Below are 13,228 nucleotides of genomic sequence, written 5' to 3'. Positions count from 1 at the left end.
CAACATACATTTTGGGTTCCAAATGGATTTTAGCTATACCAAAAAAAAAAAAAAAAAGGATTGTTTCAAAATAAAACATTTTCTCTGAAGAGAGGCCTGAGAAAGGCTTCTCAACACGCACTGAGAAGGGCCAGCACTGTCGAGATCATCTGTCTTCTCCGTAGCTGGCCCTAAGGAATGGATACGCGCTGGTACATCTGCTGGCAAACGAACTCATCATGTTGTGGCCAATTTCATACACTTAATCAATAATCGCGTTATTACTTTCGATAAGCAAGTGAGCAGTCTCGATTTCTCTAAGGGGGAACCCCCTCCCACTAAATTACTGTTTTCCTGATATACAGATCGTTATATAATTACATCTGTGAGTGATATACTTTCCTTTTAGGTCTGCAGTCTTGAATAGAACAAAAGGTTTTCTGCTGTCACTTTGAACAAATTAATCCGGAGAAATAATAACGATACTTTTAGGTCTTCTCGCATAGGCCCAAGAATTAGCCACCATGACCGAGATTTGGCTGTCCTTCACATGTCTTGCTCGCCTCCTTGGGGATCATCTTGGGGATCACACTTGGAGTTCTTCAGTTTCTGCCAAGTTGGGGTCAGAGGATCCTGGGGCTGGACGTGACCTTGGGACCTCGTCTAGTTATTTCCCAGCCCTGAGCCTGTGACGATGGACAGCGACGTGTCAGATGTTCCTCGGCTGGAACTGCTCTGTCTGCCCAGGCACCGAAGTCTTTCATTTAAAGCAGCTTCGACATTTTAGTTCACGTGCAGGAAGAGAGATACAGTTTCATTTTCATATTATAGTTGGGGAATAGCAAGAAGCTAAAGAAAACAATGGTCTTGGATAATCCACATATTGGTCAATTGAGCCTCAAATATATAGCTAAATATAGTCATCATAATTTCCGAGAACCACACTAAATTATATAATATCTTACAACGAATTCAGGATTATTACTTTTGAATACGTTCACTGACTCTTTTAATAGAGTTTAGTGAATGAATAAGCCTATTTCTTTTCATATAAACAGTATCTCTGACGAGTTCAAAATCTTTCGTATTATTTATATATGTGCATATGTTGGACACTTCCCTGCACTCATCACACTCCTTTCTCTTCTGTGACAAGCCCTTTCCTTCCATGGGAACTGCAGCCAAGCTCCCTCGCTGACTGACCATAAATCCTCGATTAGTGTTAGCCCACGAAGTTTCACTGTATTCATTTGCGTGCTCACTCTTCCCAGCCTCACCCCCTCCTTAAAACTTCCCAGCGCCTTCGCCTATCCATGTCTCCTCCTTTACCAGGCTGGGTACTGAGGTTACTGCTGCCCTGGTCTGCCAGCCCTCCTCTGGCCTCTGCCCTTTGCTGCCGCTCAAAATGGTATGTGTCCATCACAGGTCATCCACGTCTGCCCCCTCCACCTCTCTTCCAAACAGAGTGGCTGGGGCAAAAAAGGGTCCCAGCAAAATGGCTAGTCCTTGACTCTAGGAATTTAAACCTCATTGAGTTAATCACCACAGCCAGGATACAGGGACAATAACAAATGACAAACAGGAGACAGTGTCATACAAACCAGGACCAAGTGAACCTCATGATAATTCACATGTTTCAGATGTTCTAAGTTCTCCCATAATTGAGTACACTTATGGGCGATTAGGATTCAAATTTTAAAGCTTCTTTACTTACCCACCCCCGCCACCCTCTCAAAAAAAAAAAAAAAAAAAAAAAATCCAAAGCCAAACAGAAGAATTCTGAATTTTCTACCACCTGGGGCCATTAATGGCCTGTCAGCCTCTTTCCAGAGGAGTGACTAGTTAAGAGTTATGTAAATGTGTTTAGATTTTAAACATTTTTTCTCAAAAAGTATTCAAAACAATTCTATAAAAATGTGAATTATCTATGTGATAGGAAAGGCTTCATTTTATTTGAGACAAAACAATGAAAATCACTGAATGTAAAACCACTGAGTGGGAAGACGGCAGTGGGACCTGCGTGGGGAAAAGACGGCAGGGAGCCGGCCTCACCCTTTGAGATTCGCCTGCCAGCACCTGTCTATGGACACGCTCTTCTGCTTCTTTACGTGGGAACGATTAACTGTCAGGCAGAAGCACTGCCGTGTTTATACTGCTCTGCAAATGTAAGAAACAGGCAGCCAAATGCAGATGGCCCTCGATGAAGTTCGAATAACAGGTCTCCTTGGCTCCTCATTCCTCAGGATATGACAGACCACATTCTATCTTCTTTGACTGGGTTATCAGAAACAAAGCTGTGGCTTTGTCACTTCCCTGCTGGGGAGCTGAAGTGTGAAGCTCAAACCCCAGTGCCGGTTCTAGAAACCACACTGCAGGACGTGGGGAAGGAAGGGGTCACCAAAACGTTTCAGAAATACTGCCCAGCGGAGGACAGGCCCAGCACTGGTCAGGATTTTTGTGCCTCAATCAAGAAATGTCCATTACATTTAATTTTTGGTAAAGGAGAAAGAACCCAAAGGGCCCTTGGGACTGGGTCCTAGACCACGAAGTCGCCATGTGCAGCCGGGCAAGGCACTAGCGCTCTGGACCCCAGCTTTCTCAACAGGAAGTGATGGTGGGGGGAGGTGATCTCTAAGTTTCCAGAGTTAGAAGACTCTCTGGTTGTCGGTTTTTTACGAGGGCTCATGCTTCCAGTCTTGGAGTGAGGTAACTTCAGCAAAAGATGAGCAGATCAAGCACTGTTCCCCTGGAGGTTATCTTGGGGCGTGAGGTCAGGGAGAAGCACCGTTTGCCTTGGAGGCCAGCAGCAAGGGCCGGGCCCGGCGGCATTAGCTCATGGAGTAAGTCTGGGCCCAGGCGATGCCCACGTGAGAGTAGCAGTACAGGAATCCCAGGACAGAGAGGGTCACCCACGGCCAGCCTGCAGGGGGAGGACAGATGGAAGAGCTGTTAGAAGGGCCAGGAGCGGGACGTCCCACGGATACACACTGTCCCCCCGCAGGTGGGCCTTGGTTTACGCATCAAGATACACACAGCCTCCGGGAAAGTTTGCTCGGACTGGGACGCCGGCACGTTGAACCCTACATTCCCATTGGGGTCACCATAAAACGCGGGGTGTGCTATCACAAATGCAAATTATGTTTAGGAGAAGGACTAGCTTTTAAAGACTACATATTTAGAAGACTAAAGCAGTTAATAATCAAAAAAGAAGAAAAGGCTATGAGATCCAGAGTAAATCTCAAAATACAGGTTGACCATCACGTTGAACTGAGGGCCATGGGTAAGCACACAGGAGAGAGAACCTGAGCCAAACAACGGCTTTCAAAACTCAATGCTTTTAGTGGTTCCTTCTCCAAGTACTTACCTTAGAATAGCTGATGCTCTTCTTTCTTCTTTTTAAAGTAACAAGCTTTTCTGTCGAATATTTGATACTTAATGATCTCCATGCCTTCTACATGCTTCACTTATTCAGACACTTATTGGGAATTTTGGAGAGCCAGAGGTGCTGTGGAAGGTACCAGATGCCAAAATAGAAAGACCTAGTCCCGTGTCAAAGGCGCTTCCACTCTGGCTTGGAAAAGACAAACACACACACACACACACACACACACACACACACACACACACACGAGCCGTGTAATGAGCCATATAATGTCTGCTAGGCAATGATGTGTACAGAGCACATGTAAACTTGGTCATGCGGGATGAGCAAGAATTCATCATATGGAAAGGGACAGGGACAAACTACCAGAGAGATCACCTGAAGTGTGAGCATCACAGGCCACCCAGGGACCAGGATGGTGTGATGTGGCCACCACACAGGGACGGGCAGGCAGGGTAGGGGTAAAGGGAAGAGCAGGGAGGAGGCGGTGGGGAGCACTGAGGGTATTACATCTCTGCAGGCTTTCTTCTTGCTACGTCCACCATCAGTTGCTAACATGACCCAAGTTCAACCAGTATAGCATATTGGTTAAGCTTGCAGGCTCTGACGTGGGATTAGACACAAATTCAAATCCTGGCTCTGCCACTTGCCAGCTGTGTGACCTTGAGCAACTTAAGACATATCAAATGTAAAACTAGGAGGGATAGACCACTTACTTAATAGCGTCCTTATAAGGCACCATGAACTAAATGGTGTCTTCCACCCAAATTTATATGCTGAAGCCCTAACCCCTTATGTGATGGTATTTGGGGGCAGAGCCTTGGGAGGGTCATAGAGTGAGATGAGGTCACGAGGGTGGGGCTCCCATGATGGAGTTAGTGCCCTTATAAGAAGAGACATCACAGCTTGCTTCTCCTCCTCCTCTCTCTCCATCTCTCTCTCTCTCTTGCTCTCTCTCTCTCTCTCTCACTCGCTCTCTCACTCTCTCACTTTCGCTCTCACTCTTGCTCTCTCATATAAGGACACAGTGAGAAGACGGTTGTCTACAACTCAAAAAGAGGGTCCTCACCAGGAACCAAATTAGTCAATACCTTGATCTTGGACTTTCCAGCCTCCAGAAATGTGAGCAATAAATGTCTGTTGTTCAAGCCACCCAATCTATTGTATTTATTAGGCGGCCGAGCTGACTAAGACATAAGGATGCATGCAAAGACGTGAAGAGGTCACGTCTCTATTACTAAAGAGAAGTAGTAATAATGGTGGCAAGAGGGCACAGAAGTCTCTCCAACAAGATTAGAGTAACAACAGGGAAGTCGAGCCACGGTCTTCCTCCTAACTCTTGTTTTCAACTAGCTCCTTAGACTGGCTTGGCACAGGAATTCTCCCTGAACTTCTGAAGACAAGTGAGGGGAGCAGAGGACCCCCAAGAGCTTGGCTCTGGGACCAGCTCTAAATCCTACCTCCTATCTGCTTGTCACCCAGTATATTAGTTTCCTGTGGCTGTTGGAACAAATTATCACAAACTTAGTGGCTTCAAGTAAACAGAAATGGATTGTCTCCCACTTCCAGAGGCCAGAAGTCTAAAATCAAGGTGCCGGCCATCTTTTCTCTGAAGGCTCCGGCGGAGAATTCGTCCTCGCCTCCTCCAGCTCCGGGCGGCCCCCGGCACTGCCTGACTCATGGCAGCATCGCCTCATTCCCTGCCTCTGTCTTGCTACGGCCTTATTCCTTGTGTACGTCTGTGTCCTCTCCTCTTAGAGAGACACCGGTCACTGGATTTCGGGGCCATCCTAAATCTAGGATGATATTCTCTCAAGATCCTTAACCAATTTTATCAGCAAAGACCCTATTTCCAAATGAAGTCACATTCTGAGATCCCAGGTGTGCATGAATTTGGGTGTCACCATTCAGCACAGTACAGCCAGATACTTTTTCAAGCTTCAAAATAGACCCATCCTGCCTGGAGGCCCTCAGATCTCTCGCCTCCGTGGCTCAGGCAGAGATGCCAGGGAGGGGCCCTATCGACACCTGCTCCTCAGTGGGCTCAGGGAGCAGGAAGAAGGGAGGGGACTTCAGGGACCGGAAGCACTCCCAGACGGCAGCTGTGCTTAGGGTGAGGCACCAGCAGGTGTTTAGTAAACACGAAACCCAAAGGCTGGCTCTGGAGCCAGCGTTGGTGTGGAGGGAGTGGGGAGCGGGGGCGGGGAATGCTTCATTTCCACAAAGCTGGGCCTGGTGCTGCACAGTTGTGTGTGGACATCCCCATGAAAGCTCTGCCCAGCACACAGAACTATGAGGGGAAATGTCCTGACACTGCCCAGAGGTGAGGCATATACACAGCCAGTTCGCATCACAGCTGGATCCTGAAAATTCTCCCCACTGTTACTTGTGTGCCATGCAGAGGGGCAGCGAAGCAGATGTGTAATCCTGATTCTAACTGTGAGACCCTAGTAGGGTCCCAGTTTCTTCATGTACACAAGGGAAGGTCAAAAATAAATAAAAGCACGTGAAATAAAATAAGATCACGGTTTTGGCAGTGTTTTTAAGAAGTGTTCCAGAAATGCAAAGGATTGCTATAGCATCGCCTGTAGATTCTGTTACACACACACACACAGATGCTAGCCTTTCAATGCACAAGTGTTCCCAGGAAAGCAACCCCTGTGTGTCCCGGATGGCTGCCAAGGACCCCTTATCCTTTCTTGTCAAAGAAAAAGATAGATTCCATAACTCACCCCTCCACAGTCTTCGATCATCAACACTTTCTGAGTATCTGCTGTGGGCCAGGCCTTGGCCTAGGCATTGATGTCACCACCTGCAGGTGGCCTATAGGTATAAGGTCTTTGACAGTGGCGGCTGCTAGCCAAGCACTGATGTGGCCCGCGTGTGTGTGTGTGTGTGTGTGTGTGTGTGTGTGTGTGTAAGGCAGGATGTGGGAAGAGGGCGCTTGGAACAGAGCCTCCTCTTCATCAGGACTTGGATGAGCCCAGAATCATAAAACCAAAAAGAAACTAGAATGGGCTGTCCTTCTGGCCACATTCCGAGGATTGCTATGATGCACAGTCACCCAGGATCGTCAGCCGTTAACAAAAACGATGGCATCAAAAAGCATTCTGTCCTGCCAAATGGCCTTATCCCTCGGTCCCGTCTCCCCCGGGCTTTCTCCACTCCTCTCCTTCCACGCTCTCCCTTCGCACCAGGATTGCCAATGCTAGCGTCCAGTCAACTCCCATTTCCCCACATCCCCAGCCCCATGCGTGCGAGCGACACACGCGTGCACACACACACACACACAGTCCATTAACATGGTCTATAAAGCCTGGTGAGCAGTATGGTATTAGTCGAAGGAAAAGAGAGTATTTTAGGGTCAAAGCACCCGGCACACTCCTGGGCCCCCAGAGTCAATGAGGTGGGTAGCTTCCCAGTGGGCTTTTGATACCCAGACCTCACAAGATCTAAACAGGTAATCAGTTTTAACAGCTGATGATGAGGGAGCAGTAAAGATAATATGAACAGGAAGCTAGCAAGTCAGCAGTATAAAAGATTAGTTAATGTAGTTAATAGGACAGATTATTTGACAGATATAGCTAAATGCATATAAGTTGGACGTTTAGCACAATAGGTTCAATTAAGGAGATCAACGTAGATGGTGTAATAGATGGAGTTATTAGGATGTAGGTGGTTGTTTCATATTGTTAATGGGATGTTGGCAAGTTGTGTAATAACTGCGGCTAATGAGAAACGGGTAGGGCACAGAGGGAGATGGTACAGCTAATAGAAAGCGAGCATTGTGACTTCATTCGAGGTTATTATGGCAAAGCGATTCTCCAAGCAATTCCACCAGTCTGAAAGGACAAGAAAGGCAAGAGGCTCAGGACAGTGAGCAAAGAGATGGACATCACGCGGGACATCAGAAGTCGAAGGCCATGTCCGGCTGGCTTTCCGGAAGGTGAGCAGAAAGCCAGAACAAGAAGTAGGGCCAATGAAAAACTCTGTTTAAAAGGTAACGTTGTAAAATGGTGCAGCCACAGTGGAATAAAAAACATGGAGGTTCCTCAAAAATTAAACATGCAATTACCAAATATACACCCAAAAGGATTAAAAAGAATAACCGAAGAGATGTTCACACACCCATGTTCACGGCGGCATGACTTACAATAGCTAGAAGGTAGAAGCAACCCACGTGACCAGATAGAGGAATAAACAAAATAGGGTAGATACGTGTAATGGAATGTTTCTCAGCCTTAGAAAGGAAATTCGACACATTACAACATGGATGAGCCTTTAAACGACACGAGCCAGTCATGAAAGGACAACTACTATATGGTTTCCACTTACATGAGGCACTAGTGTTGTCCGATTCAAGGAGACAGAAAGTAAGATGTGCGGGTGAAGGCGAGGAAGTTACCGTTGGATGGGTATTGCGTTTCGGTTTTGCAAGACGAAAAATGCTCTGGAGACGGATGGTGAACAGGTGTAACAGCACTGAACCACAGTTTAAAAGGGTCAAGATGGGAAAGGTTATGTTCTACATATAATTTACAATAAAATTTTTTTATTCTGAGTGAAAGAAGCCATCGACACAATACACACCACATTACTCCATCTGCGTAAAGTTCAAACTGATTTATAGTAACAAAAAGCAAGTCAGCGGTTGCCTGGGGGCTGGAGCAGGGGGAGGGGCAAAGGGGCACCAGGAATCCTTGGGACTGGTGACAATGTTTTGCATCTTGATTATGGGAATGTTTTCAAGCGTATATACCACTGAAACATACCTTAAATGGATGTATTTTATTGTGCATAAATTATTTCTTAATAAATTTGTAAAAAAAATTTTAAGTAATGAAACATTAGCAAATCACAGATTTGCCATATTCTGCTGCAAAGTCTTAGGCTATATATACCCCAAGGTATTCAAACAAAAGATGCAGGAAGATAAAATTCATTTTTAAACGATGATGAGTCTTCAGTCCTTCATCTTCCTAGGGGCCCCAGGGAGACGTGCCCTGTGCGGGCCTGAACACCCGGCTCCCGTAATCCTGCTTTCTTCCACGGGGCCTTTGAGGAGGAGGACGATCGGAGAAACTCTTTCTTAACCGTGCAGATGCGTTTGGCAGCTGAAGCACCAAACCCCCATTTCAGGGAAGAAATCAATCCTTCCTAATGGAAGGGGAGTTAACTGAGCTGCTGAACTGTGTACGAGCTATCAATTAACTCATCACAGGTTCGTGAGGCTGTCAGGTGGGGCAACACTCCCCCAAGCCTGTGACCCTAAGGCCACATCCCACTGTTGATCGTTTTTAAAAGAAAATGGCTGGTGACCAGCACATGAGCAAACTTTGTAGAGAGCCTTCTTCCCGCCCTTCCTACCTGTCAAGGTAGAACCACGGTCTGCCTGGTTATGAGTAGTTTACAAAGAATATGCAATCTACTATACAGTTTGTCAAGAACACACAATCTTCATGATCCTTGCAACACACTGAGATAGAAATTACTAACCTACATTAATATTCTTGCTTGGAGCCATACTCCTCCAAAGGGCTCAGAGTCCACATGACAAGCAAGGGTATCAGGTCAGATCCTAACTGGAGAATAGTCTGAAGGACTCCAGCCTGCCCTTTAGTCTTCATCTACAATTATCTATTACTTATCTATTACTAACGATGCCCTAGCTTCCTCCCTTCATCCACCCAGGCAAGTTTTCCAGCCAGAGATTTTGGCGCCTTGTTGCTTGTCCCTCTGCTCATCCACTGCTCAGTCATCACCCTGCTGGATCACAGTTCTCCTGAGGGGTGAGGAACACCATGACCCTCCCAGCTTGGCTCTCAGGTCCCTCTAGCTGGACAGATGGACTTTCACTCTCTGGTCCCAGGGAGCAGCAATGTCACCCAGTGACTCAAAGCCACTCTAAGGAAGGAATCAGAGGAGCTTCCTGAGAGCCATCGAGCTACACAAAAGAAACAAGTCTCACCTCCCCAGACAAACTGAGTCTGCAAATGTGAAGGACGTATTATGATCATTAAATGCCACCCACCTACCTACCCATCCATCCCCCTAGGGATGCAGGTACAGATGTGACAGCCCACGCCACAATCTCAGTGACGACCAGCATGAGGCTGATGAATTCCAGCCTCCACAGAGGGCCTCTGTGAACAGGCAGGCTCGGAGAAGGATGTGCGACGGGGAAATGGCATGAAAAGGCGATTCTAGGAGATGCTGCAGAAGAGACAGTCATGGGGCTTGGTGACTGGTGGATTTAGGGGCCAAAGAGTATATTCCCTCTCACTGACCCTGACCTGCCTCAGACAGTACCCACGGGGCTGACCTCCAGCTGATGCTCATCAGAGAGACAACGCCTGATGTTGAAAGACCGATATGCTTCCCTACTAGCTATTAAAGCCACGGTCCCAGCCTCTCCCTCGTCTCTGTCTTCTGATGATAACGAATGGGTGACAGCTGGCTCTGGAGGGGCCTCCAGCAGCAGCTCCAGTGCTTGGCCACCATCTTTTTGGATCGGCTGGTCTGTGCCCATGGCTTACCATTCGTTAGATATTCTGAAGATCTGCCCCTGATGTGATGCGCATACCGCTCTGCACTGGTGGCATTTTCTACTCTGAGGCCGGTGGAGGTTGAGTGTCCTTCCTTAGGGAACTAGCCTGTGCATCGGACCCTAGTCCTAGGGCGCTGGCTCCAGATCTGGGATGCAGCACGACCCCTGCCCTGGCGCCCTCCGCACCAGCCCACCAGCTTCGCCACTGTCATTTCATTAACTATTCAGAACGACTTTAGTCCCAGCCTGTTCGCGGCCTGGAGGTGCTGTGGAACCATTCGTCAGACGGTCCTGAGCCTGCAGACCTTCCTTCAGAGCTAAATTTAGAGCTTTAACCTAAATCAAGCTATAGCGCAGGAGCCTTTTCCTGTCAGGGCTACCTTATCGAAGGATACCCAGCAGGAGCAAAGCTGCCCAGACGCCGAAGCCTGTGGACTGCTGGCTTCGTGGGAAGATGGAGAACAGGCTCTTGCTACTTCAGGGTTATAACAACTTCTTACAAACTTGGGCCTCAAACCCAGGTTTTGAGGCCTCAAGGGTTTGTTTTGTTTTGCTTTTGAAATGCTCACTTGCCCCTTTCACATCCTCTCGTGAGAAAGAAGGACTAGATGATTCTGACTGGTTCCAAATTAAAGCACGAAATCCTGGGGCATTGGTTCTCGACATGAGCACACCTCAGAATCGTGGGAGGACATGTTAAAACAGAAGGCAGGGCCGCCATCCCACAGTCTGATCCCGGAGATCTGGGGTGGACCTAAGATTGGCATGCAGATGCTGCTGGTCCAAAAACCAGACTTCGGGAACCACTGTTCTGGGGAAACGCTGCAGAAAGCCGAGGGAAGAGCTTTCTGCTCATGATCGTTCATGAACCGGCTGGGCTTTCACCGATGGGAGAGGACAGATGACGACGGGGTCACCTGTTGCCAGGCGCTTGGCCGGGCTCCTTCCACAGGCTCAGCCACCTTACCTGGGGGGTATTTTTAGCCCCATTTCATGGAAAGGAAACTAAGGCTCAGAGAAGTACAGTAACTCTCCCAAGGTCCAACAGCTAACGGATCCTCAGGCCAAACTTGGACCTCAGGGCTGTGTGAGTCCAAGCGCACTTGGCCCCTGCAGGAGAAGCTCGCGCCAGCACCCTTCCTCCTGGCCTGCTCCCTTTTCCGAAATCCTCTGCCTCCGAATCTCACTCCCTCCCTTATTCACCGCGCAAGGGTAACAGGGAAGGGGAAGCAGCAGGTTCGTAGTAGGTGTCGTCCGTCCCTAACCCACTCAGTCACCCACCTCCAGAGGCCTCCGAGTCTCCACCTCTGTACCGGGGGATGAAGAAAGCATCTGTGAGCACGTTTACGTCCTTTGTCGTGGTGCCTGATTTAGACTCTGGGCACTGAAGAGCATGTTGCCAGGGCTTGGATGACTTTTTATTAAGACTGTCAGAGCCCCGGTTATTTGGCCCTGCCACTCTCGGCACCTGCACAGGGCAGCCAGTAGGGTGACGCAGAGGAAGGGGTGGCTCCGACAACCCTCGGGGGGCTTCCTGCCATCCTGCGAAGGAGTCGCTTGCAAGGGCGCCGCGTGCACACTTTCACAGGCACCAACGGCGGCGTTTAATAAATCACGTTGTTCACAGACAATTTCACATCCTGATGAAGCCGACCTGGGCCCCGTTTCTCGTCCCTCCGCCTCCCCACGCGGCCCTGCAGGCAGATGCTCACTGAAGCACTCGCTGCCTAAGTGGAAGCATCTCACGTGAAGTCGCGGAAGCAGAGGGAACGAGCCAGGGCCACTTTTTTTTTTTTTTTTTTTTTTTAGTTCTGACAGGGAGAGTATAAGGCAGTGCTGAAAAAACATATATTTTCTCTCCGGCGCCAAACAGGTAGGGGACCCGCTTCCTGTCGCTCAGTGAGGGCCACGGCCCCAGCCCCAGTCCCCGGGCCGGAGGCTGCAGAGTCGGGCGCGCTGCCGCGGCGGCTCCCCTCCCACCTCCCGTGCTCGCAGCCGGCCTCGCGGGGACCGCGGTCTCCCGAGAACCCGCGCCCACGCCGCGGAACGGAACACCGCGGCCGCCGCCTCGTGAGGAGGCTCACGTGCACGTGTGGCCCGGCTGCCTGTCACAAGGCCCCGACGACCGCTCGCCCACACTCACGTTCATGAAGCGCCCTCTGCGTGCCCAGCATTTAGTCGCACAGGCTCGACACGTTTCCCACGAGCACATCGCACCGCCACCTGGGGCCTGCGACAGCGTGCCACCCACCGAGGGCCGAGCGCGCGGCCCCTGGACCTTCAGGTCCAGCTCCACAGCTCTGTTCCCCAAGCAGAGCAGGGAACAAAAGGCTCCGGGAAAACACGGTGACCGGACAAGATGCTCAAACGACCCGCTAGGCGGGGGCGACGGGCGGACGCTAATAAGTTGAAATTTCACTATGACAAGAACAGCCGAGCTTTAACAGTTTGTTTTGTTTTCTAATCCAACGGTACAAGTATGGATGGCGGAGGCCTGGGGACTGCGTCACGGAGGGGTGGTCGACAGGCCTGGCCATGTTTATGCAGAAAAGGGAAGACTCCGGAGAAGTGAAAGCCGCTACCTGCAGGTTTACAGAAGTCTACCCTTTTGGAAGCCAGATGAGAAGACTGTGCCGCCCTGGAGGCTGGGAGGAGGAGGAGGAGGAGGAGGAGGAGGAGGAGGAGGAGGAGGAGGAGGAAGAGGAGCAAGAGGAGGAGGAGCAGGAGGAGGAGGAAGAGGAGCAGGAAGAGGAGGAGCAGGAGGAGGAGGAGGAGGAGCAGGAGGAGGAGGAGGAGGAAGAGCAGCAGGAGGAGGAGGAGGAGGAAGAGCAGCAGGAGGAGGAGGAGGAGCAGGAGGAGGAGGAGGAGGAGTAGCAGCAGCAGGAGGAGCAGGAGGAGGAGCAGGAGGAGGTGGCCAAGGCCCCGGGAGGCAGAGGGGTGTGGGCAGCCCAGCCCTCCGGCATGGTGACAGGCCCAGCAGACGCCGAGCTTGTTCTGACAGGAGTCGCGGCAGACGCGGGACAGGCGACCGCTGGAACACAGTTCCTCTTTCAGACCGGAGGGGGAACCAAGCCTGAGAGTCCCTGACTCCGCTTCTTTCTACCCAGGTCACCGGGACCGGGCACACACGGAGAAACGGTAAATGAATAAATAAGGAGAAGACCGAAGGAACACGGACGCGGACTCTTGAGCACGCATTCATGAGCCTCCCGAGCCTCCACTACGGGAAATTAAGAATAACGCTCGTTTCAAAATCCTTAAACAAGAAGTCGCATGTGCGCCTGTTTGGCCTCCATTCTCCCAGCCCATGGGACATGAAG

At 49.9% G+C, this 13,228-nt stretch overlaps 1 protein-coding gene across 7 annotated transcripts in view; it reads right to left on the bottom strand.

Moving 5' to 3' along the window:
* Positions 1-1,900: 1,900 nt before the first annotated feature.
* HHAT (hedgehog acyltransferase) overlaps positions 1,901-13,228 on the bottom strand; it is a 210,297-nt gene continuing 198,969 nt past the window's right edge. For all 7 annotated transcript variants that reach the window (XM_036234472.1, XM_036234478.1, XM_016158550.2 and 4 more), the window contains one exon: positions 1,901-2,899. In XM_036234472.1, the coding sequence (XP_036090365.1) occupies positions 2,808-2,899 (92 nt within the window). In that variant the 3' untranslated portion in view covers positions 1,901-2,807. The remainder of the gene's footprint in view (positions 2,900-13,228) is intronic.

The sequence above is a fragment of the Rousettus aegyptiacus genome, unplaced genomic scaffold (genome assembly GCF_014176215.1).
Source record: "Rousettus aegyptiacus isolate mRouAeg1 unplaced genomic scaffold, mRouAeg1.p scaffold_m13_p_17, whole genome shotgun sequence".
Taxonomy (NCBI): domain Eukaryota; kingdom Metazoa; phylum Chordata; class Mammalia; order Chiroptera; family Pteropodidae; genus Rousettus; species Rousettus aegyptiacus.
Note: the sequence above shows the minus strand (reverse complement) of the source record. Positions and strands in the feature narration are given on the sequence as shown.